We start from the raw sequence: 22,303 nt of genomic DNA, 5'->3' as shown, positions 1-22,303 counted from the left end.
CTAAACTTTATTATCTTAAAATAATTGAGATCAATTAAGAAATTGATTTTTTTTTATATAAGTTATAAGTCGAACTTCATACAAAATGGTTAAGAAACATTTTTTTAGGCAAGGTTGAGAGACTTAAAGAGTGACAACTTTGTATTTGGATTCTATGTAGCCAAAATTACATGCGGTCATAAGAGACCTGGTCATCCTATCAAGATCAAACCGTTCATATTTAAGCTATATTTATTGCTATTATTTAAACAGTTTTAAATCTGAACCCTCCGATCTTGATCAGACGGTCGCATCTCTCCTAATACTGCATCAATTTTTCTTTTTAGTTTTGAAAAAAGGTAATTAGATACAAAGACTAAACCATCAAATTAGTCCCTGAATTTTCACGCGTCGGCCAACTTAGTCCCTCAATTATACGAAATTTCTAATTAGTCCCTGAATTTGTGAAACGTCGATCAAAAAGGTCCCTCCGTCAAAGTGCTCCGTTAGCCATGCTGACATGTCGCCCTGCATGCTGTGTTGTCTTGTACGCGTGGCAAGAAGGAAGCCACGTGTTCAGGGACTAATTTGATTGATTTGGAAAAAGTACATTTTTCACTTTTCAGTTTATTTTTTTCCTGCTTTTCCCATTTTGCCCCTGCATTACATATTCCTCCTTCTTCACATTTCAGTCTGAACCATCAAACACATCCTTGAACCTACTCCTTCCCGCTAAAAATTTCTCCATTCTCACCCCTCCAAAATCATCATCATCTCCGGCGATTCTGACGTTTTTGAAGTTCCTCTGCTAGACTGTGATTAAAGGTAATGCATTTCCTGTTGTTCATCAAGATCTTGGAAATTATGAGCGTAATGGATGGAACTTCATCTCAGATATGCAAAAGGTATGAATAACCATCTTAGTCATTTTCTCATTCAAGTTATGTCCCTTTTTTGCTTGCATACTGATGTATAGTAATAGCTGAAAATGTTATAGTTTTAGAACTGATGTTATAGTAAGTAAAATAATGCAGGGACTATTTTGATAGTAAGTAAAATAATTCAGGGACTATTTTGATAGTAAGTAAAATAATTCAGGGACTATTTTGATGGATATTGATATAATTCAGGGAAAATTGTTTCTGTGATTGTTAAAATTGGCAGGGTTTGATTCCAGCCATGCAGGAAGTGATGCCAGGGGTGCCACATAGATATTGTGTGATGCATCTATGGAGGAACTTCACAAAACAATGGAAGGAAAAGGAATTGAGAGGAGTGGTATGGGAGTGTGCAAGGGCAACAACTCCCACTCAATTCAACCGCATTATGGAGAGGGTGAAGAGGATTAATGAGAAGGCATGGGAGTATCTTAATAAATGGCCAAAGGAAGCATGGACTAAAGCTTATTTTATCTTACCCCATAGTTGGGTTTCTTTTTGCTTAACTTGCCGTTTAAGACTTTATGACTTGTTAATGCCCCAAAATTGGGTTGCTTTTGCCTATGTAATTTCTCAGACTTATGACCTATGACTTTTGCCTATATAATATTTCAGTTTCAATTTGTGTGTTCTGTAATTTCAAGGATGTATTTGATATATGTTTAAAAAATTCAGGGACTTATTTGATGGTTTTTAATATTACTTAGGGATGTATTTGAAGGTTACATTTCTGAATCATCTTCAACCTCTTTTCATCACCATTAAAGTTGGAGCTTGAAGATGAAGCTCGACTTTAATAACAGTTTTTTTTCCCATATTCCCATTTAATTAGAATGTAGATTGCATATTGTTTAATTAGGGTTCCAATTTTATACAATTGGGGAAGACAGATACGTTGGGGAAGAAAAGAGCTGTTAGGGAAGAAGCCAAAAAAATTTCTGCAAATCAATCAATTTAGTCCTTAAAAATGTTTGTTATTTTCGGCCAAATTAGTCCCTGCCTACGTGGCGTATGACATGTGAGAGGTTAACGGCCACGTCAGCCCGTTAACCCTCCGTTTGGACAGAAGGACGAAATTGATTGACAATTTACAAATTCAGGGACTAATTAGAAATTTCGTATAATTGAGGGACTAAGTTGGCCGACGCGTTAAAATTTAGGGACTAAGTTGAGTATTTACTCTAGATACAAAGCAACAATCGTAGGTGTAAAAACAATGAAAGAGAGAGGAGAAGATGGTGTGGGTCGCGGTTGGAGAAGGATGTTGGTGCACTATGCCATGATCTGTTTCTTTTTTTTAATAAAAAAATCAACTTCAAATGAGATAATGACATCACAGAATGTTATTTGATGAATGTGTAAAGTATCTCTATACTGTCAGTGCACTACAATTAAACTCAATAAATATTTAGATTAGATTTAAGATACAAGATAATTCAAAAATATTAATTTGTTAAAAAAAAAACTAAAATAATAAATGAAAGTCTCTTAATAAACCCCAATTGTTTTGCTATCCACTATCGCTCATAAATTCTACTCTCATTTATTCATCTTTTTCAATTTTCACTCTCTAACTCAATCTATTATCCTTACACTTTAACACTAAACCCTTTCACTCTTCTTCTTCTTCTTCTTCTTCTTCTTCAATTCAATGTCTTCCATCAACTTCAACCCATTCAACGGAAACTGGTTCCCATTCTCAAAACCACCAACTCCCCTCCCTCTTCCTCCTCTCACCTCCCTTCTCAACTTCTCCAATTCCTCAAATTTCGCATCAACCTCTCTCTCCACCACCAACACCTCCAATTCCACCACCACCGCCACCGCCGTGGAAGATGAAGACACCAAACCCGGTCCATTCACCAAAATGGTCCAACAATTCTTCTATGAATGTGACTATCTCCCTAACCACAGACACACCCCACAAGTCAACAAAGTCCTCAACGAAAACGACGCATACGAAGCTAAACCAAATGCAACGGAACAAGAAATGAACGAAAACGAAGAGTTTATGAACGAAATGTATAACAATCCAGTTATACACTTTCTGATGAGAGCTGAATATATAGCTGATAAGATGAATGAGTGGGAGTTGAAGAAGAATGAGAAACCTCATAAGCCTGAAGATAGAGAGCTTTGGAAGAAAGTTCCGAATATTACTGGGCTTGATGGAAAGCCTATGCCGAGAAAAGCGCAGTCACGGTATGTAGCGCTAGATAAGTTTTGGGATTTTGCTAGACAGTTTTATTTGGGGATTTGGGGGTTTTGGCAAAGGCCTTATCCTCCTGGGAAGCCGATTGATGTTGCTCAAGCTATTGGGTATAACAGTCTCGAGAATCGATACTATGATTGTAAGTTTTTTGATAATTGAGTTATTTCTGGTTGTTAGTTGTTGCATTTGGCTTGTAGATTTTGTGTAGTTAAGGAATCATATATTTGATGCAGTCATATGATTTGGATTGAGATTGTCCGCACTTATAGCATAGGCTCTGTTTGGCAAAAAAAATAGCGAATAGCTGATAAGAGAGCTTATAATGGATGAGCTTATAGCGAATAGAGTATAAGTTAGCTTATAGCTTATAGTGGATAAACTAACGAATTGAATTTGCAGTGTTTGGTAAAATTACTGGTTGAGCTAACTTATAAATATGAAATGACATAAAAGAGATATGTTTAATTAATATTTAAGTTTTTTCAAGTAAAATGCAGAGGTAAAATTGAGTGCTTTCACACTGAATGCTTCACCATATTGTGTGCTTTCTCTAACCTTATGGAATCCAAGTGTCCTTGCGAGAGGACGAGAAATGTATGTAGCATGTAGGTAATATTATTGGATTTGACTACTCTGAAAGTGAACTTTAGAGAGTAGAGTAAGTCATTTCAATCATCTGTGAGAAAATCAATTTTTGAATTTTGATACTCCAACACATCCATGGTTTGCTATTCATAAGCAGTAGCACGTAGTATTAATGAATAAGATTATTGCTAAGATTATTTATTCTACTCTATAGCTTTCCTGGTTTACCCAAAAGTGTATTTTATGATACAAACAATCAAATCCCTAATACTAGGAGTAACGCCACTTATTCTATGTATCTAAGCTTTTTACTTTTCAGCTTTGCAGATAGGTTGAAACAAACTTGAACACATGCATTTTGTTTTATGTTTGGTCTACATTGAAAGCAAAATTGTCAATTGCAGATTGCAAAAATTGTACTAAATGTTTGTTTTATGTTTTATGTTCCTTCAAATTCTGTTACTCTACAACACTATAGTGTTCCATTAGCCGCTATTTGACAACAACACTTTGTACTAAATGACCTATGGCTGGATAACAGGTGTTTGTTCAAATTCTACTAAACTATAACTCTACTATTTGACAATATTTATTGAAAGTAGAACTGAACAATAGTGATAAAAAAATTTCCCATTAAAATAGTTGAACTAAAGAGAAACAAACCGAACAGTTGTCTCATTTATCCTGAATGACAAGCATATGGCACAACCACAGATGGGCAGAACTAAATAGAACTAACTATCTATTTTATTCTTTTCTGTTTTCTTTGATGCCTCTTTGAATGAAATCAAAATGTTCCACTTTTTTTTCTACATTATATTGTCACCACAGATTGTCTACTATTGTCACTGGTCATTTATTTGCGTTTAAAAAAAAGTTTTTGTCAAAAGCTTTCTTAGGATGATTTTATTAGAAGCTCTCAAAATAAGCCAATCAAAATAGCTTGCCAATAGGGGACGGGCTTAGTTAGCAAGATGCTTAGGATTGAATATGTAGGTTCTATGAAGTCTCGAGCTCAACTGTGTGTTCTGAAACAATTGAGCTACTTTGCCACAGGAGTTAGGCTAACTAATAATCTATCTGCTGTTTCTTTTTATTTTTCCTTGTCAAAAATGAAAAATATATTTAGGATAGTTGTGCGCACTGTAATATATAATTAATTACTATGGAATGTGAATCATATGTGAGATATCCAGTCAATATCATCTTTGTTTATTGAGGTTCAGTGGTAAAATACTAAACTCTGGATGGATGCAACTATGCCATTAGTTCAAGTATCTTCTCATTGTTTTTGTGTTGTTTCTGTGTATGATGGTGTTCCTGTTTTCTATTTGATTTAGTTATCATGAGGAGTGGTGTATGGTTCTATAAGGATCGACTGGGTCGAACCCGAGGGCCATTGGCATTGCATACACTTAAAACTGCTTGGGGTGGTGGGGTTATTGATAAAAACACTTTCATTTGGGGGGAGGACATGGATGAATGGGCACCCATCCACATGATTTATGGAATGGAGCGTGCAATCGCTACTTGGGAAGGTATGTTGAGTTCCACCTTTTTTACTTTATTTAATAAATTTTCTTTTATAATATATTGACTCCAGATGAGCAGTCTTTTATATATGGAAATTAGAAGCGTAGTATTTTGTTTGCCTAACAACCATTTTGAGGCATGTGTAAGAAGTGACATCATTCTTTGTGATATTATAATATTTGTGATCATGCACTTGGATACTCACAGTCCACAGGTGTGTTATACTGGTATCTAGTAAGGAACATTTACTTATTTATAAGGAGCATATTACCCGTCAAAATAAAGTAGTGCAATAGCATCAAATAATTTTTTATTTGTATGAATTTTTTAATGCTTGATCTACTTTATAATAACTTTGAATACGAAGGTTGGATTGCTAAACTTTGTATCAAATATAAAGTTATTAATTGTAGCAAGTCTCCAAATTTGAGGCTGTGACTGAGAGTTTGGTTACCAACTGATTTTCTCAACTTGTTGAATCTAAATTTAACAGGAATTGTTCTGTATGAGGTAAGAGGAATTGTTTTGTATAGTTATCCAAATTTAATAGGAATTGTTCTGTATGAGATAATAGGAATATGTTTGGTTACCGTATGAGATAAGAGGAATTGTTCTGTACAGTTATCCAAATTTAATAGTCTTATTCCTCCCTCAGTTGACAAAGGGGTGAATCTAAGGTTATCCAAATCTGTTTATGAAAGTGTTTTGCTAAAACATTGTAAAATTGAAACACAACATAAAATCAGTTTTTTATAAGAATCTTGATAACAATTTCTTTTGTACTTCACTAAAAAATGGTAGAACCGAAATGATATTAAATGCTTTTCTAGTATAGCTTCTTACTTATTGTTAGAGGGATTCTTACTACATGGTTCAAATAGAACAATGTTTTGAAACCAGTTCATGTGCATAACTTTCTGCATATTTTTAAAGAAATGCCGATGAATCTTTTTAATATTAAAGAATACAGCATGTTTAAGATAATCTGCCAAGTGCTGAATTTTCATATTTGATAATATCTGATTCTTGGTTTGGCAATTCTTTAGTTCGACTTGCTGCTTCAGCGACAGCTTTCTTTCACAAACTACAAAAAGGTATACCACCATGGGTTCCTGTTAAGGGATTTGAAAAGAAGACTTATAAGCAGCTTCAACATGAGGCGGTGGAAAGCAAGAGACGTGATTTAGCAGTGATGGAAGCTAATGATGGCCTCTGGCCTGGAGTTAGAATTCCTAGTCATGCCCTATTTCTTTGGGCCAGCGGCACTGAACTGACTACTACTTTGGAACAGGATCACATGCCCAACAAGTACATTCCCAAAGATCTTAGGTATGTCTGCTGGTACTGTATTATATACATATAATTTGTGTTTTTTCACTTCCATTTTCACAAGGTTTTCTGTAAAATACACATGGAAGTTTTTATAAATTGTAGTGTTGTTAAATAGCGGTGCAAGCCAATAGTGCTATAGCATAGCGGAATTTGAACAAATTGTTATTGTTCCACAATACGCTATTCAATACGAAATGTTGTCGAATACTGCTTTAGTAGTGCTATAACACTGTTGTTTAGTGGATTTTGAACATATCACTATTCTCTACGATCTGCGATTGACAACACTGATAAATTTCTGATTGCCACATTGCCCACTTTATTATTGTTACTAACTCTTGCTTTCCTGCCTGCCCCTCCTTTATGTATTAATATGTTCAATTATTTTCTTTGGATTTGGGGGTTTGCTGTGAGATAGACAGAAGTTGGCTAAACTAATTCCAGGATTGAGGCCATGGGAAGTTCTGAGCATAGAACAAGCAATGGATCGAATAACATTCAATGGCGAATGGTACCGTGAACCACTTGGTTCGTACAACACAGGTCCACCATTCATCAGGCGTTGGAATGCCGACAGGATGGTAAGTGTGTCTTTCCATCAAAGGATTTGGATTCATTTATAACTTACATTGAGTATTTGTTTTCTCTTTTTCTTTCATATGATTATTATTATAGTTATGCCATCCTTTACCAATTACTACTTTTCTGTTTCATATCTTGGTAGATGGCAAATGTGAATTGGTTTTTGTTATAACATGAGATTTTATTTGCTTATTATTTGCAGAGGCTCTATGATGTAATTAATGGCATCGCCAATCTGGCGGGTGATGTAATGAATGCGAGATTTCCTGGCTTTGATAAAATTCAGAAAAAAGTCAGGGAGGATTCTATTAAAAGAATGGAGATAATTAGGAGGAGGGTCAAGAGAGAGGCCCGCCTTAGAAGGTTGTCCGGTGAGGAGGAGGAGGAGGAACGGCCAAAAAATTAGAATTCCGGACGTGCAATTTCTTATGTGGTTAATGCTGATCATATGGTTAGACCTCTGTGTTTGAGTAGTTAAGCTTTTTGAAATTTATTCACTTTGAACTGACCAATGTAATATCATTACTAAAAACGATTTATTTTCCTGTTTATTGGCTAAAATTATGAAAATGAAATGTGGGGGAAGTGTGAGGCAAAAGTTTCCACCAGTTATGAAAATTATAACAGGTTTTTGGTATCATGTGTTAAGTATTTGGCTATTATTGTTTGCAAGATCACATGGTTTATGCTTTTTGTATTGACTATGTACATTCCTTGTCGTCACTTGACTATATACATTTTTAGTGCTGAATAATATTTGTTTTTTTGTATTTAAAAGTAATATTTTATGACAAGTTTATTTTTCTACGATTTCCTTATAATGAAATGAAACATAAATTCAAATGTGTGAAATGAGTATTTCTTTCGCTATTTGCTATCTTGATTAATCAATCAGTAAAAAATTTAGATGATAAATTGCCTTATGCTAAAAAGATTCTGACAAAGTTAAACATAATATTTATACTCTTTTCCCTTTACAGCTGATAAAAACAATTTTTGAGAGGCCTAAAATCCCTCGCTATTAGAGGATGTCGAGTTCTATGATTGTCCAATCTCCATTGATATGTATTAAGATTAGTGTTCTAAGAGCCATTTTGCTTGGTTTGGACTCGGGATGTCGAGGGTCGAACCTACAACAACATATCTAGTATTGAAGAGCCATTTTGCTTGGTTTGGACTCGGGATGTCGAGGGTCGAACCTACAACAACATATCCAGTATTGAAGTGTGATGATGACCTTAAAACAACTGGTTCTAAAAGTCCTTTTTAAACAATATTAATATTAAAGTATTTTAATGGCATATCATGATATTTTGCTTTTCTAAAAACCAAAACAAAAACAAATGCTCATGTGTTTGTTTATTGTAGATTAAGATACAATTTATTTTGATTTTAATAATTTCATGTTATTCTTTAATTTTTTAAAAAAGCCATAAACCCTTTTGTGTCCTTTTTAAACAATATTAATATTAAAGTATTTTAATGGCATATCATGATATTTTGCTTTTCTAAAAACCAAAACAAAAACAAATGCTCATGTGTTTGTTTATTGTAGATTAAGATAAAATTTATTTTGATTTTAATAATTTCATATTATTCTTTAATTTTTTAAAAAAGCCATAAACCCTTTTGTGTTTGTTTCAAAATGATTATCGACTTCACTTGAGTAAAAAATAATTTAATTTTGTATTTCTCCCTTTTTTTTTAGAACTAATTTTCTTTAAAAAACGATCAAAACAAAATTTCGTTTTCAGCATAAAAATCATTTTCTTTGGTCGAATAAAAAAAAATTCTTTTAAATAATATACTTTCACAAAATAAAATTAGACATAAACATAACTCAAACATCAAATTATTTTCTAGTAGATAGATGAAATAAACTCAATTTTGTTTTTTATAATCTTGAACAAATTGAAACTGCGAATCAGTCATTTTTTATTTAATCGAGATAACATACAAGAGAAATATTGGTTGTGATAGTAAAATGATAAATAAATGATTATGGGCCAACTCTAAAACGATCCATACAAAACGGGTTACGGAGCTCCGTTATAAACCATACAAATACAAATCAAATTAACACAGTTGATAGAATAGGGTTTTGTCTTCAGCTCTGATCAGATTCAGCACAAGACTCCAACATGGTTCGTTACCTTTTGCTCTTCAATTTCTCAGTTCATTTTATTATTGTTGTTGTAGCTGCATTGTGCTTATTAGGTTTTTATTGAAAGAAATGTATAAGTTGATGATAACATTAACGTGCATGTTTTTCAATAAAAAAAAAGGTTTGATGGAAAGTGGTATTTAAATTAGTCATGTTATGTTATAACATATGGAACTGAATAGTGTTGTTGGAAGGTCATTTTCCTGCATGCATGTTTTCAACTGTTGGTAGATGCTTTTAATATAACAACAACCCTCCTACCTTCTGATTGAAGATGTGTCCGGTGTCTAACACATGTTAGCGTCCATGTGTCATTGTTAGTGTCTGATATTTCAGACACTCACACATGAAATTACATTGGATTGGATTATGCCGTCTTTTTGTGTCGTGTCGGGTGTCTATGTTTGTGTTTCACAGACAACAAGCAAGCCTTATACTACTACTCCCTTTGTTCCAGAATAATTAGACTGTTTCACACATGCCCATGCGCAATTTTGACATTTAATATTTTTAATTACTACTATCCATTCGAAATATTCATCTCGACAAATACAACATCTTATATGCTACAATTTATCTTTATATAATAGTAAAAAAAAAAAAAAATATGGTCCAAGTATATTATGTGAATAGTGCACATTGTCAAACAAGGTTTATTATTTTGGGATGGAGAGAGTATATGGGGTTGACTACATGGATCAAATGACACCATAAAGATTTCTTGATTTTTGAAATGCAATCTTGGTTTTTTATGTTTCAGTGAGTTTGGGTATGTTTGGAAGTCTCAATACCTAGGATACTTTGAGATTTTAGAACTTCAGAAGGATGGATATTTAAGTCCATGTTTTCTAAAATTGTGTTGTTTAATCATATAAATAGTTATATGTTCTTGACATGGGATTGCATCCATAAATGTTTTCAATGAAAGAGTGATAATTTTTTTTTTTTTTTTAAAATCGAGCTCATCTTTATGTCCTAGGGATGGGGATATGTTAGTTTCTTAGTTGTTCTTGCTTTTTTTCAATTATTTTGTTTGCTGTTGATGAGAATTATGTACATAGTAAATCAAGTATTAGTTTTGTTTCTTATTTGACCTCATATATGGCTTGTATTCTTTAGCTTTGGTGTTTTCAATGCTCTCTTTTGATCTCTCTACTAACTACGCTCTCCCTAGATTTTATGATACATTTTATGATTTTTTTTAACTTTTTGTAACAATGTTTTCATTGGCTTTCTGTAATTGTTAGGAATATAGAACATCTTTAAATATAACCTCATATTCTAATTTATAACTACTCTAATATATTTCAGGCAAGAGGGTTGAAGAAACACTTGAAGAGACTCAATGCTCCAAAACATTGGATGCTTGACAAACTTGGTGGAGCCTTTGTATGACCATTTTCCACACTTCATCTGAATTATATTACCTGTGTTTATTTGTATGTTCCATTTGAATTCATATGCTCAATTGGTTTGGATGTGCAGGCACCAAAGCCATCATCTGGACCCCACAAGTCAAGGGAGTGCCTTCCTTTGATCCTCATCCTGCGAAACAGACTGAAATATGCTCTAACATACAGAGAAGTTATTGCCATCTTGATGCAGCGTCATGTTCTTGTTGATGGCAAGGTTAGGACAGACAAGACATATCCCGCTGGTTTCATGGGTATGTGCATTTTCAAACTTGATTCCCCCAGTGTTGTTAAATTTCTAAGTAGGCTTTTGGTTTTGCATTTCCCACTGATTAATTTTTTTCTAATTTCTTGATTTGACCAGATGTTGTTTCTATTCCTAAAACAAATGAAAACTTCCGTCTTCTGTATGACACCAAGGGTCGGTTCCGTCTCCACTCTGTCAGGGATGATGAGGCAAAGGTTTGTCTTGTCCTTCACTATCTCTCTAATTTCAACTCTAATAATGAAATTGCCCCTTGTATTTTTTTTTTTTTGCAGTAAATTTGTGCTTTATCTATTATATATCACACCCTGTTTAACAATGCATATCGTCACTCACTCACACACTGCTTAAGGGAGTGTATGACCGACTATAGACGAATGACTTGTATCCGTAAGTTAAGATCTTTTTAAGGATATGTTATGTAGCACCGACACTTTAGATCCAAGACTTGTCCAGACACGTGACATGCGTCTGTGTTTGATACGACATTGACACACGTGACATACAACTTTTACAACAACAACAACAAACAACAACAACAACAACGCCTTATCCCACTAAGTGGGGTCGGCTACATGGATCAAATGCCACCATAATGTTCTATCAAAGACCATATTTGGATCCAACTCATTGACCTCTAAATCTTTTCTAATGGTTTCTCTAATAGTTTTCTTAGGTCTTCCTCTACCTCTTTTAACCTGACTCTCCGCCATTTGATCTACTCTTCTTACCACGGCGTCTACGGGCCTTCTCTCTACATGTCCAAACCATCTAAGCCTATTTTCTACCAACTTTTCTACTATAGGTGCTACCCCCACTCTCTCTCTAATGATGTCATTCCTAATCCTATCATGTCTAGTCTTACCACTCATCCAACGCAACATCCTCATCTCCGCTACGCTTACTTTACTCTCGTGTTGGCTCTTAATCGCCCAACACTCCGTACCATACAACATTGCCGGTCTGACTGCTGTCCGATAGAACTTTCCTTTCAGCTTAAGTGGTACTTTCTTATCGCACAAAACACCTGAGGCTCTTCTCCATTTCAACCACCCAGCTTGAATACGATGATGTACATCAGCTTCTATTTCTCCGTCATTTTGTACTACGGACCCAAGATATCTAAACCGTGTAACTTGGGGTATGATATGATCTCCAACTTTCACCTCTAAGGTAGACCCACTTCTCCTTTTACTGAAGTTACATTCCATATATTCCGTCTTGTTTCTACTCAGGCGGAAACCGTACGCTTCTAAGGCTTGCCTCCAAGTCTCTAGCCTCCCGTTTAACTCCTCCCTCGACTCACCAAGCAAGACTACATCATCTGCAAAAAGCATACATCTCGGTGCTAACTCTTGGATGTGTTCCGTCAGTACATCCAAAACTAAAGTAAAAAGATAAGGACTTAGGGTTGACCCTTGGTGCAGTCCTATTGTTATGGGAAAATCTCCGGTATCCCCATCCTGCGTCCTCACACTAGTCGAAGCCCCCTCATACATATCCTGGATAGCTCTAATATAGGCAATCCTCACCCCTTTCTTCTCCAGGGCTTTCCACAAAATCTCTCTAGGTACTCTATCATACGCCTTCTCCAAATCAATGAAAACTAAGTGCAAGTCTTTTTTATCCGTCCGATATCGCTCCATCACGCGTCGAAGTAAGTAGATCGCTTCCATAGTCGACCTCCCAGGCATAAAACCAAATTGGTTATCCGTAACGTGAGTCTCTTTTCTTAGTCTTCGCTCAATTACCCTTTCCCATAACTTCATGGTATGACTCATTAGCTTAATTCCCCTATAATTCGCGCAATCTTGTATATCCCCCTTGTTCTTATAGATTGGAATTAAGGTGCTTCTTCTCCACTCGTCCGGCATTTTCTTCGTCCTCATAATCTCGTTGAAAAGTTTTGTGAGCCACCCAATTCCTCTATCGCCAAGACTTTTCCACACTTCAATAGGTATGTTGTCCGGCCCAACTGCCTTGCCATTACTCATCCTTTTCAACGCTTCTTTCACCTCGTGCTCCTGAATCCGGCGATAATAGTTATAGTTTCGGTCCTCCTCTCTGATGTCTAACCTGTTAGAGTCTGGTAAGATCTCATATCCTTCATTAAATAAGTTGTGGACGTGACATACAACTTTTACTCAAGTTATTATCATTGTGTGCATGTCATTGTCCATGTCGTGTCTGTGTCAGTATTTGTACTTCATAGGGTACAAGTCTTCAAGGGTTCTCAGTTCTCAAAATACTAATGTCAGACAGATGCATACAGGAAATAATATTTTTACAAGCAAGTCTTTTGAGATACTAGCTGATCCTTACCATAACTATATTTCAATTGTTCTTTGCTTCTGTTTTCTTATATTCTTTCATTTTGGCAGTTTAAGCTCTGCAAAGTTCGATCTGTTCAATTCGGACAGAAGGGCATTCCCTATCTGAACACCTATGATGGTCGCACCATCCGCTATCCAGATCCACTAATTAAGGCCAATGACACCATCAAGCTTGACCTTGAAAACAACAAGATCACTGATTTTATCAAGTTTGATGTGGGGAATGTTGTCATGGTTACCGGAGGAAGGAATAGAGGTCGTGTTGGCGTCATCAAGAACAGAGAGAAACATAAGGGAACTTTTGAGACTATCCATGTTCAGGATGCAAGTGGTCATGAGTTTGCCACTCGGTTGGGCAATGTGTTTACTATTGGCAAGGGAACAAAGCCTTGGGTATCTCTTCCCAAGGGAAAAGGCATCAAGTTGACTGTTATTGAAGAGGCTAGAAAGAGGCAGGCTGCTCAAAATGTAACTGCTGCTTAAATTTTTTGATCAAATTGCATTTTTGTTGACTGGGAGGTTTTTTTTTTGGTGAAGTGACTGAGCATATTTCCCTTTTTTTTTATTTTTTTTTTATTTTCATTGTACTAAGTGCAATTCTGAACTGTCTTCGTGCTATTTCAGTTTAATTGCCTTTACAAATATTATGGTGACATGTTCTTCATCCTATTATTTTCTTCTAAATTTTGTATTCCGTTGCGTGATGTTTAACATGGTTTTGATCCGTTGTACAAACTATGGTTAAGGAATTGAAAGCATGTTATTAGGGGCTATAGCTGCATATTGAGATGTCTCACTGGACATAATATCTTCGACAAAATATCATCTTTTTGTCGATGAGCAGTACTAGCACTACTTTGTTTTGAACAATCTCTCTAATACTCACTATCATACTGGTTTAAATCATTGTGGTCTACACTTTGGAAATAGAACTCATACAAAATGGTGGGACATATATTGATTTCATCCAATAAAAGTGAGTGTTAGAGTGTTCAAAAGTGAGTGTTAGATAGCATTCCTCTTTACCAAATCTCACTATGCCTAAAGCTTGAGCGTCCAAAAAATAGTTAATGACAAGTAGTTCAAACTTAATAAATAAAATGAACCACCGCTCCTAGTCTTTTATATATTTTAAGCGCACAAATTAAGTTCCTTAAATTGAGTTTTTTATGCTCGCTCATTTAAAGATAGTTTAAATGTGTGTTTGATTTTCAACGATTCCATTATAATTTCATCAAAACTTCAAATTTGATGTATTATTTCAATAACAAAAGGTAAAATAAAGTTAAACTAATGAATTTTGCATAAGTTGTTTTCATAAACTATTTCATAGAGCTTATTAAAACAAGGTGAAAACATCTTATAAGTATGAAGTTATTTTCATAAATTTTCCAAAACAGTCTCACAAGTGTTTATTGGTCAAGTAGCATGAAACTAACAAAGTTTGGTTAAAACACAACGCTTTCCGAGAGATCCAACCCCAATCTTCGTGGTCTTGGTGGGGTCATATCTTAGTTGGACTTCTACAAATTCATCACTTGCGTTCCACATTTTTAGTTTATTTCTTCCTTATAAGTGAAATGTTTTGTCGTCCTTGTCGTTTTTATTGATGAGTTTGGACTCCGCACAAGTATCGAAATTGGTCAGATTGACGGTACTTGTCAATTATAATTCATTTTGACAATTTCACACAAATTAAAAATGTTATATTGCATGAAAAAGAGAAATTACGAGTTAACTTGTAAATTATCCTTCACTTAATGGTATTGAAAAAATAAAATAAAAGAATTAAAAAAAGAGTTTTTTTTTCTTGGTATTGAAAAAATAAAATAAAAGAATTAAAAAAAGAGTTTTTTTTTCTTTCTAATGATAGTACAACTGTTATGTTAGTTTTTTATTTTTGTCAGGATTTCAACCCTAAAAACTACTGATCAAACTTCGATTAACACAAAATTAAAATAATAAAAATTAAGGAACATTACAATATGTATTAAGGGAGTTTAAACTCGAAATTCCAACTTTGTGAATTTTTAATCACTAAATAATTTGAAAAAAAAAAAAACAAATATATCAGTATAATTTCTGTAGTAGTAAAAAAAAAGTCAACGAATATTCTGGGTAGGTAATTTAATCTGAACAGATCTAAACATAGGATCAAGTTCTTCTGCAGAAAGTCTTTGAACAGTAATTGAAAAGTACATCCAAAATCCATATAGATCGATCTCGAAACCAAAAATCATACATCCATCTATGGCTTCCTCAACAACTTCCTTTTCTGATGAAGATATTCCAGACAGTGGAATCAAACACGACGTATTATTAAGTTTCAGAGGCGAAGATACACGTACATCTTTCACTTCACAGTTTTATGATTCTATTCGAAACACCGGATTCACCTTTTTCAAGGACGATCACTCGCTTCAAAGAGGAGATTACATCTCAACATCATTACTGCAAGGGATCCATGGTTCTAGAATTTCTGTTACCGTCTTCTCTAAGAACTATGCAGGTCCACAGTGATGTCAAATCCCAGGTACTCCCTTCAAAATTAGATACAATAACAACCTTGTTTAATTTATATTCTTTCTAGTATGTACAAAAGTTTTCATTTTTGTGTCAAGGAATCTTACTAATTAGCATCAAGTGGCCAAGGATCCAGCCACTCAAAACTTCAACTATTGTTAGTATTCAACAAAAAAAAAGAGCTGCAGGTAGTAATAGAAGCTAATGTTATAATAAGTGTAGTAAAGATGAGGATGTTGCGTTGGATGTGTGGTAAGACTAGACAAAATATGATCATAACACCTATCGTAGAAAAGATAGTGGAGACTCGACTAAGGTGGTTTTGGCATGTAGAAAAATACCTGTAGATTTTGTAATAAGGGGAGTAGATCAGATGAAGGGTAGTCAAATCACCAAACACAGAGGAAAACCTATAAAAACTTTAAAAGAAACTATTAACAAAGATCATTAGTTAATGAGTTGGATTGAGATTTAGTACAATATTACGGCGTTGTTTGATCTATGTAGCCAACCCTACTTAGTGAGATAAAACTTGGTTGTTGTTGCAAACAAATGGATGAACTTTATTGTGAAAAAAGTAAACAATTAAAAGAAAATGGGAAAAACACACACATAGAGTTATCTAATACGATATATATTGTGAACATGGTTCCATGATGACTTGCTATCTATTCAACCAAATGGAACATGATCTTCACAAGTTTCAATATACAATGAAGTAACAGAATGTCATTAAACTAAAGTGAAATATACAGACTTGGCCAACAAAAAAGTCATTGTACTAGTTCTATCATATTGTGTGTCGGTGTCGTGTCGGTTCGGACACCGACACCTGTCCGACACCAGGACACACCTAATCCGAAGAGTGTACGTGCTTCATAGCTCGTTGGCCATTTACATCCCTTTGAGTTTTGACCTTTTGTTTATATTAAGTTCCTTTGTATTTTCTTTCTTTTCTTCTAAAGTGTCCTAGTTCTGCATAAATACTCTTGTGCGTGTGAAAGAATCATTCCCTGTTTGCTTAATATGTGACATATAGTTGACATCTTAAGCTTTTATTTTAAATCTCCGATTTCTTGCCATGGTGTCAATGTACTAAATGATAATTGCACCTATAATTTGTTTATGAATAAGCTACTGGACAACACTTCCTGATTCTTTGCAAGTTTTTGGAAACAATTCAACTTCCACATCCACATATACAATTATACTTTTCTTACGCAAACTTGCCATTTACTTTTGGCACATACGCAAACTTAAATATGCATAATAAATAAATATGCATTTTTCATTGGTTTATTTTTTTTTAATAGGAATGAAAGTGAGGATATCAAGGATATTGTTGAAAAAGTTACACATTTGCTTGACAAGACAGACTTGTTCATTGCTGATCATCCAGTTAGAGTCGAATCTCGAGTGCTAGATATGATTCAACTACTGGACACCTCATTTTCAAATGATGTTCTACTACTAGGGATGTGGGGTATGGGAGGCATTGGTAAAACAACTATTGCAAAATTTGTTTACAATAAAGTTGGTCGCAAATGGTTTGGTTCAGGGAGTAGAATAATCATCACAACCAGAGATAAGCAAATAATTAGAGGGGATAGAGTTAACCAAGTATACATAATGGAAAATGGATGAAAGTGAGTCTCTTGAGCTTTTTAGTTGGCATGCATTCAAGAAAGTGAGTCCAAGCGAAATTTTTTCTCAAATTTCCAGAAATGTTGTCGAGTATTGTGGGGGACTGCCGCTGGCTCTGGAAGTCCTTGGGTCCTACTTGTTTGATAGACAGGTAACAAAATGGGAGTGTGTATTGGAGAAACTCGAGAATTCCCAATGATCAAGTGCAAAAGAAGTTGAAAATAAGCTATGATGGTTTAAATGATGATATCGAGAGAGGCATATTCCTTGACATAGCTTTTTTCTTTATTGGGATGGACCGAAATGATGTTATGGATATATTAAATGGTTGTGGTCTTTTTGCAGAAATCGGAATAAGTGTCCTTGTTGAGCGAAGCCTTGTAACTGTTGATGATAAAAACAAGCTTGAAATGCATGATTTGCTACGAGATATGGGAAGAGAGATCATCCGTGAGAAATCACCAAAGAAACTCGAGAAGCGTAGCAGGTTATGGTTTCATGAGGATGTTCATGATGTATTTGTCAGAACAAAATGTAGGAACCTCTTGTACTTTTTCTTTTATTCTAGATTTAAAACATCTAAAGCTTAAAGATGCAAAACAAACATATATGAACTAGCTGTCAACATTCATCTATTCTGTTGATTATCACAAAAGCTTTGAATATTAGTTTGGATGTTAATCGTTTTGTGCTTCCAGTAAAATTGTTTGGTTTCATCACAAGTTTTTTTTTCTGCCTCATATCCTAAGTGTTTCACAGGGTGCACAAGCTGTTGAGGGACTAGTTTTGAAGTTGGCAGCTAATGCAAAATGTTTTAGTACCAAAGCATTTGAGAACATGAAGAAACTCAGATTGCTTCATCTTGCTGGTGTACAACTTGATGGAGATTTTAAATATCTTTCAAGAAATTTGAGATGGCTGTGTTGGAACGGATTTCCTTTAACATTCATTCCTGCAGATTTTTACCAAAGAAATTTAGTTTCCATTGAGCTAGAAAACAGCAATATCAAATTTTTGTGGAAGGAGATGCAGGTATTAATTTTTAGTTAAATTTTTGCATTTTATGAATTGTTTTCAATTTTCATTTTTATGTAGACAGTTTTCATCTGTTTCTCAACCTTTCTAATTCTGCCAGTACCTTCAGTGAAATTTTTCAAAATGTCTAAATTGTAAAGCTTATTATTTTAACGAAACATTAGTTCCACTAAATTTTAAAATAAAAAAATTTAAAACATCTAAAACTTAAATGAATTGGGAGATGGGTTTAAATTTGATTAACTTCCAAGTATAAAACTTTTTTTTTTTTACCTCTTATCCAATGTTTTAGTGCTTTATAAAAAAATCAGTTTTCCTATGAAAAGGTATGAAATGGTCATGATAATGGAACTTCTCTTATAATTTGTTATTTCATTATTGGATGATAGTGTTAAGATTTACAGAAAGCATGAATCAACATGAAATTTTCAGGAGAGTACCCGATCAAACGAGTTATATTTAGTATATTTCGTATTCAAAAACTTTGATATCGTAAAAACATTGCAAAGGAAAGGATTGCAATCTTTGACTATTTGACTAAAGAAGCTTTCAATTTAAATTTAAAACCTATTTGTCATCCCATACTTTTAAATTCTCATTAGAATGCTCATACATGGATCATTACATTCGGAAATGTAGCCTTGGTTGGATGGTTTTGAACGAAAAAGTAACACTTAACCATTTTATATCGGTATTAAAAACTATGAGTCAATGACACTATTTTACTTGCCACTAAAGGTTAGTCATAATTGCAACTGATTTTATTTATGAGTATTGCTATTTAGTACGAGAGATAAACCCACGAAACACACGATACAACGCAAACTGACAATTATATATATTTATTTTAATAATAAATTAATACAATTAAGACAATTAGCAGAAATCATGGGTCATTCTTAGTGTTATTCTTTGCTTTCGTTGCTTTTTCCTTTCGTACAAACTAGTATTATCCTTTATTTATATATTTATTTAAGCTTCCTACCTAAGTTCTCTTCTTACATTTTTGTTCTTGCAGAGGCTGGAGAATCTAAAATTTCTCAATCTTAGTCATTCTCATTGTTTAGTACAGACCCCAGATTTTTCAAACATGCCTAATCTTGAAAAGCTAATACTCAAAGATTGTCCAAGGCTGTCTGAGGTTTCCCATACCACTGGACATCTCCATAAAGGTCTCATGATAAATTTGAAAGACTGTATTAGCCTTCCTAACCTTCCAAGAACCATGTATACGTTGAAATCTCTGAGAACTCTTATTCTATGGCTGTTTAATTATTAACAAATTGGAAGAGGACTTGGAACAAATGGAATCTTTAACCACTTTGATTGCAGATGACACTGCAATAACAGAAGTGCCCTTTTCACTAACAAGGTAAAAAACAATTGGATATATTTCCTTGTGTGGCTATAAAGGATTTTCACATGAAGTATTTCCTTCGATCATTCGGTCTTGGATGTCACTAACAAATAATCTCTCATCCTTAGTTCAAACACCTGCTGGCATGTCATCTCTTATTTCTTTAGATCCATCAAGAAGTAGTTCCCACTGTCTGTCATCTATTTCCGAGGTCCTTAGAAAGGTTCTTAGTCTTTTGGTAGAGTGCGGCTCAGAACTTCAACTTTCACGAGATGCAATTTTGGATGCTTTAAGTGCAAAGAATTCTAAGGAATTGGAATCAACTGCAACTACATCACAAGTATCAGTTTTAGAGACTTCTAAATTAATTGAATGTTGTGGTCAAGTCACGTTTCAGAAACTAAAAAATCCCTGAGGTCTCTTCTAATTCGAATGGGAATGAATTGCCAAGCTGTCGATATATTTGTTACATTTTTATATATAAAATATTAGAACAGTAAGTTTCGTATAAAAATAGATGAGCACTTAAAGTCTTATAGTTCTGGTTGTTGAATTATTTTTGATAATACCAATTATATGTGAAGAGCCGAGTGTATTGTGGTGTAGTAGTTGGCACTTCTAGTCCCCTTCTCGGCTACTGGACCACTTCATTTCTTTGGGTACTACGGACCCCCTCTGCCATCCATTGCAGCAGAGTCGTTTCAGGAGGGGGGGCTAAGCACAATTTTTACTTCAGAACACTGTCAGATGATCATATTTTTTTACTGATAAAAATGATTATGTTATGAGGAAGGTTACATCTTTCATTGTTGAATAAATGATAATGTGATATTAATATATTAGTACAATTTTGAGCCTACTTTCACGGTTTACAGAATACGATTGTCAAGTCATGTGGTGGTTTCTCGCTCCCTGGTGATAATTATCCAAATTGACTAGCCTTCAATTATGAAGGTTCTTCTGTAATTTTTATAGTTCCTCAAGTGAAAGGGCATAACTTGAAGACAATGATGTGCTTTGTCTATTCTTCAAGCGCAGATAACATAACATCAGATGGACTCAAAAATGTGTTGGTGATAAATCACACGAAGAGCACATTCAGCTCTATAAGAGAGAGGCGTTCGCCACCTTTGAAAATGAGGAGTGGCAGAGAGTAGTATCAAATATGGAACCTGGTGACAAAGTCGAGATTGTTGTTGTTTTTGGGAACAGTTTTATTGTGATGAAGACAGCAGTTTATCTCATATATGATGAACCAGTTGGCGAAAATTTGGGGCAATGTCATACTCCAGATAAGAATGTTCTTGTTGGTGATGGTGATGAAAATGAATGTCCTGCCAAGAGGATCACTCTTCAAGTAGAGCTGGCAGAAGATTTCAATCAAAAACAGAAAATAAGAAAACTTGACTGAAGATGAAAGACGTGATATAATTGCCAGGTAATATTTAATTTGAGTTAATCGCCAGTTTGGTCCTGCAATTTTCCTGCGCTGTTAAGTTAATCCCCCGAAATAAGAGAAATTCAAATGATAGCTCTGTGGACTAAAATGACAGACAGTCTATCATTTCACAGAGAGATTCTGTGAATTTTTCTTAATTCTACAATTTTAAAAGATCATTTTGGGGGTTTATGAATTTAATTCTCATGGTGCCTGTAAACCTTGTATTTGTGCTGCTAGTTGTGGCTGATTGATGAATTATAGTTTCCGACTGTGAATTACAGGTTTTATGCGTATACTCATGGTGGCTACTAATCCTCTTATTGCTGAAGCATGTGGTGCCTAGGAAAGTCAAGTTGGCGTGGATCTTGGTTTCACAGACGTCCAACGTGAGCTTGATTGGGAAGCCCTGATCCTAATGCTCTAAGGAGAGTAAGATAAGGAAGCCAGGATACGTGATGATTAATCAACTAAATTAATTGTATACTTAAACAGTATTTGCAAATGGAAATCAGCCATGTTTTAAGTGAAAGCATTAAAAATGCAGACAATTTGGGACAAAATGCTTCAAGAAGAATTCAGTTCAAGTCTTCGGTATAGTTTTCCCTCTGCTGCATTTACTCACGAAAAAATGTACTCCGTATTTGTTAGTTATCTCATTGTTTAATTATTGCTTTTAATAAAATTAAAACATTCAATTTTGATAAAGACCAGTACTCATCTTAAAAGAAAGGAATTGTGAATTTTTTCTAAAAATATAAACTATAATGCTTTCTGGGAGAAAAGAATTGCATTATCATGCCGTACTATGTATTAAGAAGAAATAACTGTTTTGTTTAACATGCATGCTTTTGATTGGTGTGCCAAGATTCTTTCATTGAGAATTCTATTTTTGATTGGTGGAATTTGGTTTTGCTGTATTGTGTAGGTTCCAAAACTGTTTAAGAGGTCCCTTGATGTCGAGGATACAA

At 34.4% G+C, this 22,303-nt stretch overlaps 2 protein-coding genes, 1 long non-coding RNA gene and 1 pseudogene across 4 annotated transcripts; all 4 read left to right on the top strand.

The window, feature by feature from the left end:
- Positions 1–351: 351 nt before the first annotated feature.
- On the top strand, positions 352–1,599 carry LOC146926278 (uncharacterized). The gene is made up of 2 exons (XR_015034082.1): positions 352–884; positions 1,144–1,599. It is a non-coding gene; the product is annotated as an uncharacterized LOC146926278 (long non-coding RNA).
- A 932-nt stretch (positions 1,600–2,531) lies between these two features.
- On the top strand, positions 2,532–7,801 carry LOC146926277 (histone-lysine N-methyltransferase ATXR3-like protein). The gene is made up of 5 exons (XM_085758667.1): positions 2,532–3,268; positions 5,055–5,252; positions 6,294–6,576; positions 6,998–7,160; positions 7,364–7,801. Exons 1-5 carry the CDS (start codon positions 2,569–2,571, stop codon positions 7,565–7,567), a joined length of 1,548 nt encoding a protein of 515 aa, XP_085614793.1. The 5' UTR covers positions 2,532–2,568; the 3' UTR covers positions 7,568–7,801.
- Positions 7,802–9,242: 1,441 nt separating this feature from the next.
- Positions 9,243–14,039, top strand: LOC146926276 (small ribosomal subunit protein eS4). The gene is made up of 5 exons (XM_085758670.1): positions 9,243–9,305; positions 10,637–10,714; positions 10,811–10,991; positions 11,102–11,199; positions 13,384–14,039. The coding sequence occupies exons 1-5, from the start codon at positions 9,303–9,305 to the stop codon at positions 13,816–13,818; spliced, it is 795 nt and encodes a 264-aa protein (XP_085614796.1). The 5' UTR covers positions 9,243–9,302; the 3' UTR covers positions 13,819–14,039.
- Positions 14,040–15,720: 1,681 nt separating this feature from the next.
- LOC146926275 (disease resistance protein RUN1-like) lies at positions 15,721–21,840 on the top strand (annotated as a pseudogene). Its single transcript, XR_015034081.1, has 6 exons — positions 15,721–15,868; positions 17,172–18,017; positions 18,226–18,534; positions 19,556–20,371; positions 20,764–21,332; positions 21,617–21,840. The product of XR_015034081.1 is annotated as a disease resistance protein RUN1-like (transcript).
- The last annotated feature ends 463 nt before the right edge of the window (positions 21,841–22,303 follow it).

The sequence above is a fragment of the Medicago sativa genome, chromosome 4 (genome assembly GCF_051527215.1).
Source record: "Medicago sativa cultivar Bolivia chromosome 4, Bolivia_mono, whole genome shotgun sequence".
NCBI classification, from domain to species: domain Eukaryota; kingdom Viridiplantae; phylum Streptophyta; class Magnoliopsida; order Fabales; family Fabaceae; genus Medicago; species Medicago sativa.
Note: the sequence above shows the minus strand (reverse complement) of the source record. Positions and strands in the feature narration are given on the sequence as shown.

Bases quoted from the DNA above. Each gene is read 5' to 3' on its own strand.
- LOC146926276 (XM_085758670.1), top strand. The intron at 10,715-10,810 runs GTATGACCATTT...TTGGATGTGCAG, and splicing joins ACAAACTTGGTGGAGCCTTT to GCACCAAAGCCATCATCTGG. The intron at 10,992-11,101 runs GTATGTGCATTT...TGATTTGACCAG, and splicing joins ATATCCCGCTGGTTTCATGG to ATGTTGTTTCTATTCCTAAA.
- LOC146926277 (XM_085758667.1), top strand. From the start codon at position 2,569: ATGTCTTCCATCAACTTCAACCCATTCAACGGAAACTGGTTCCCATTC. The intron at 5,253-6,293 runs GTATGTTGAGTT...GCAATTCTTTAG, and splicing joins TGCAATCGCTACTTGGGAAG to TTCGACTTGCTGCTTCAGCG. The intron at 6,577-6,997 runs GTATGTCTGCTG...GCTGTGAGATAG, and splicing joins TACATTCCCAAAGATCTTAG to ACAGAAGTTGGCTAAACTAA.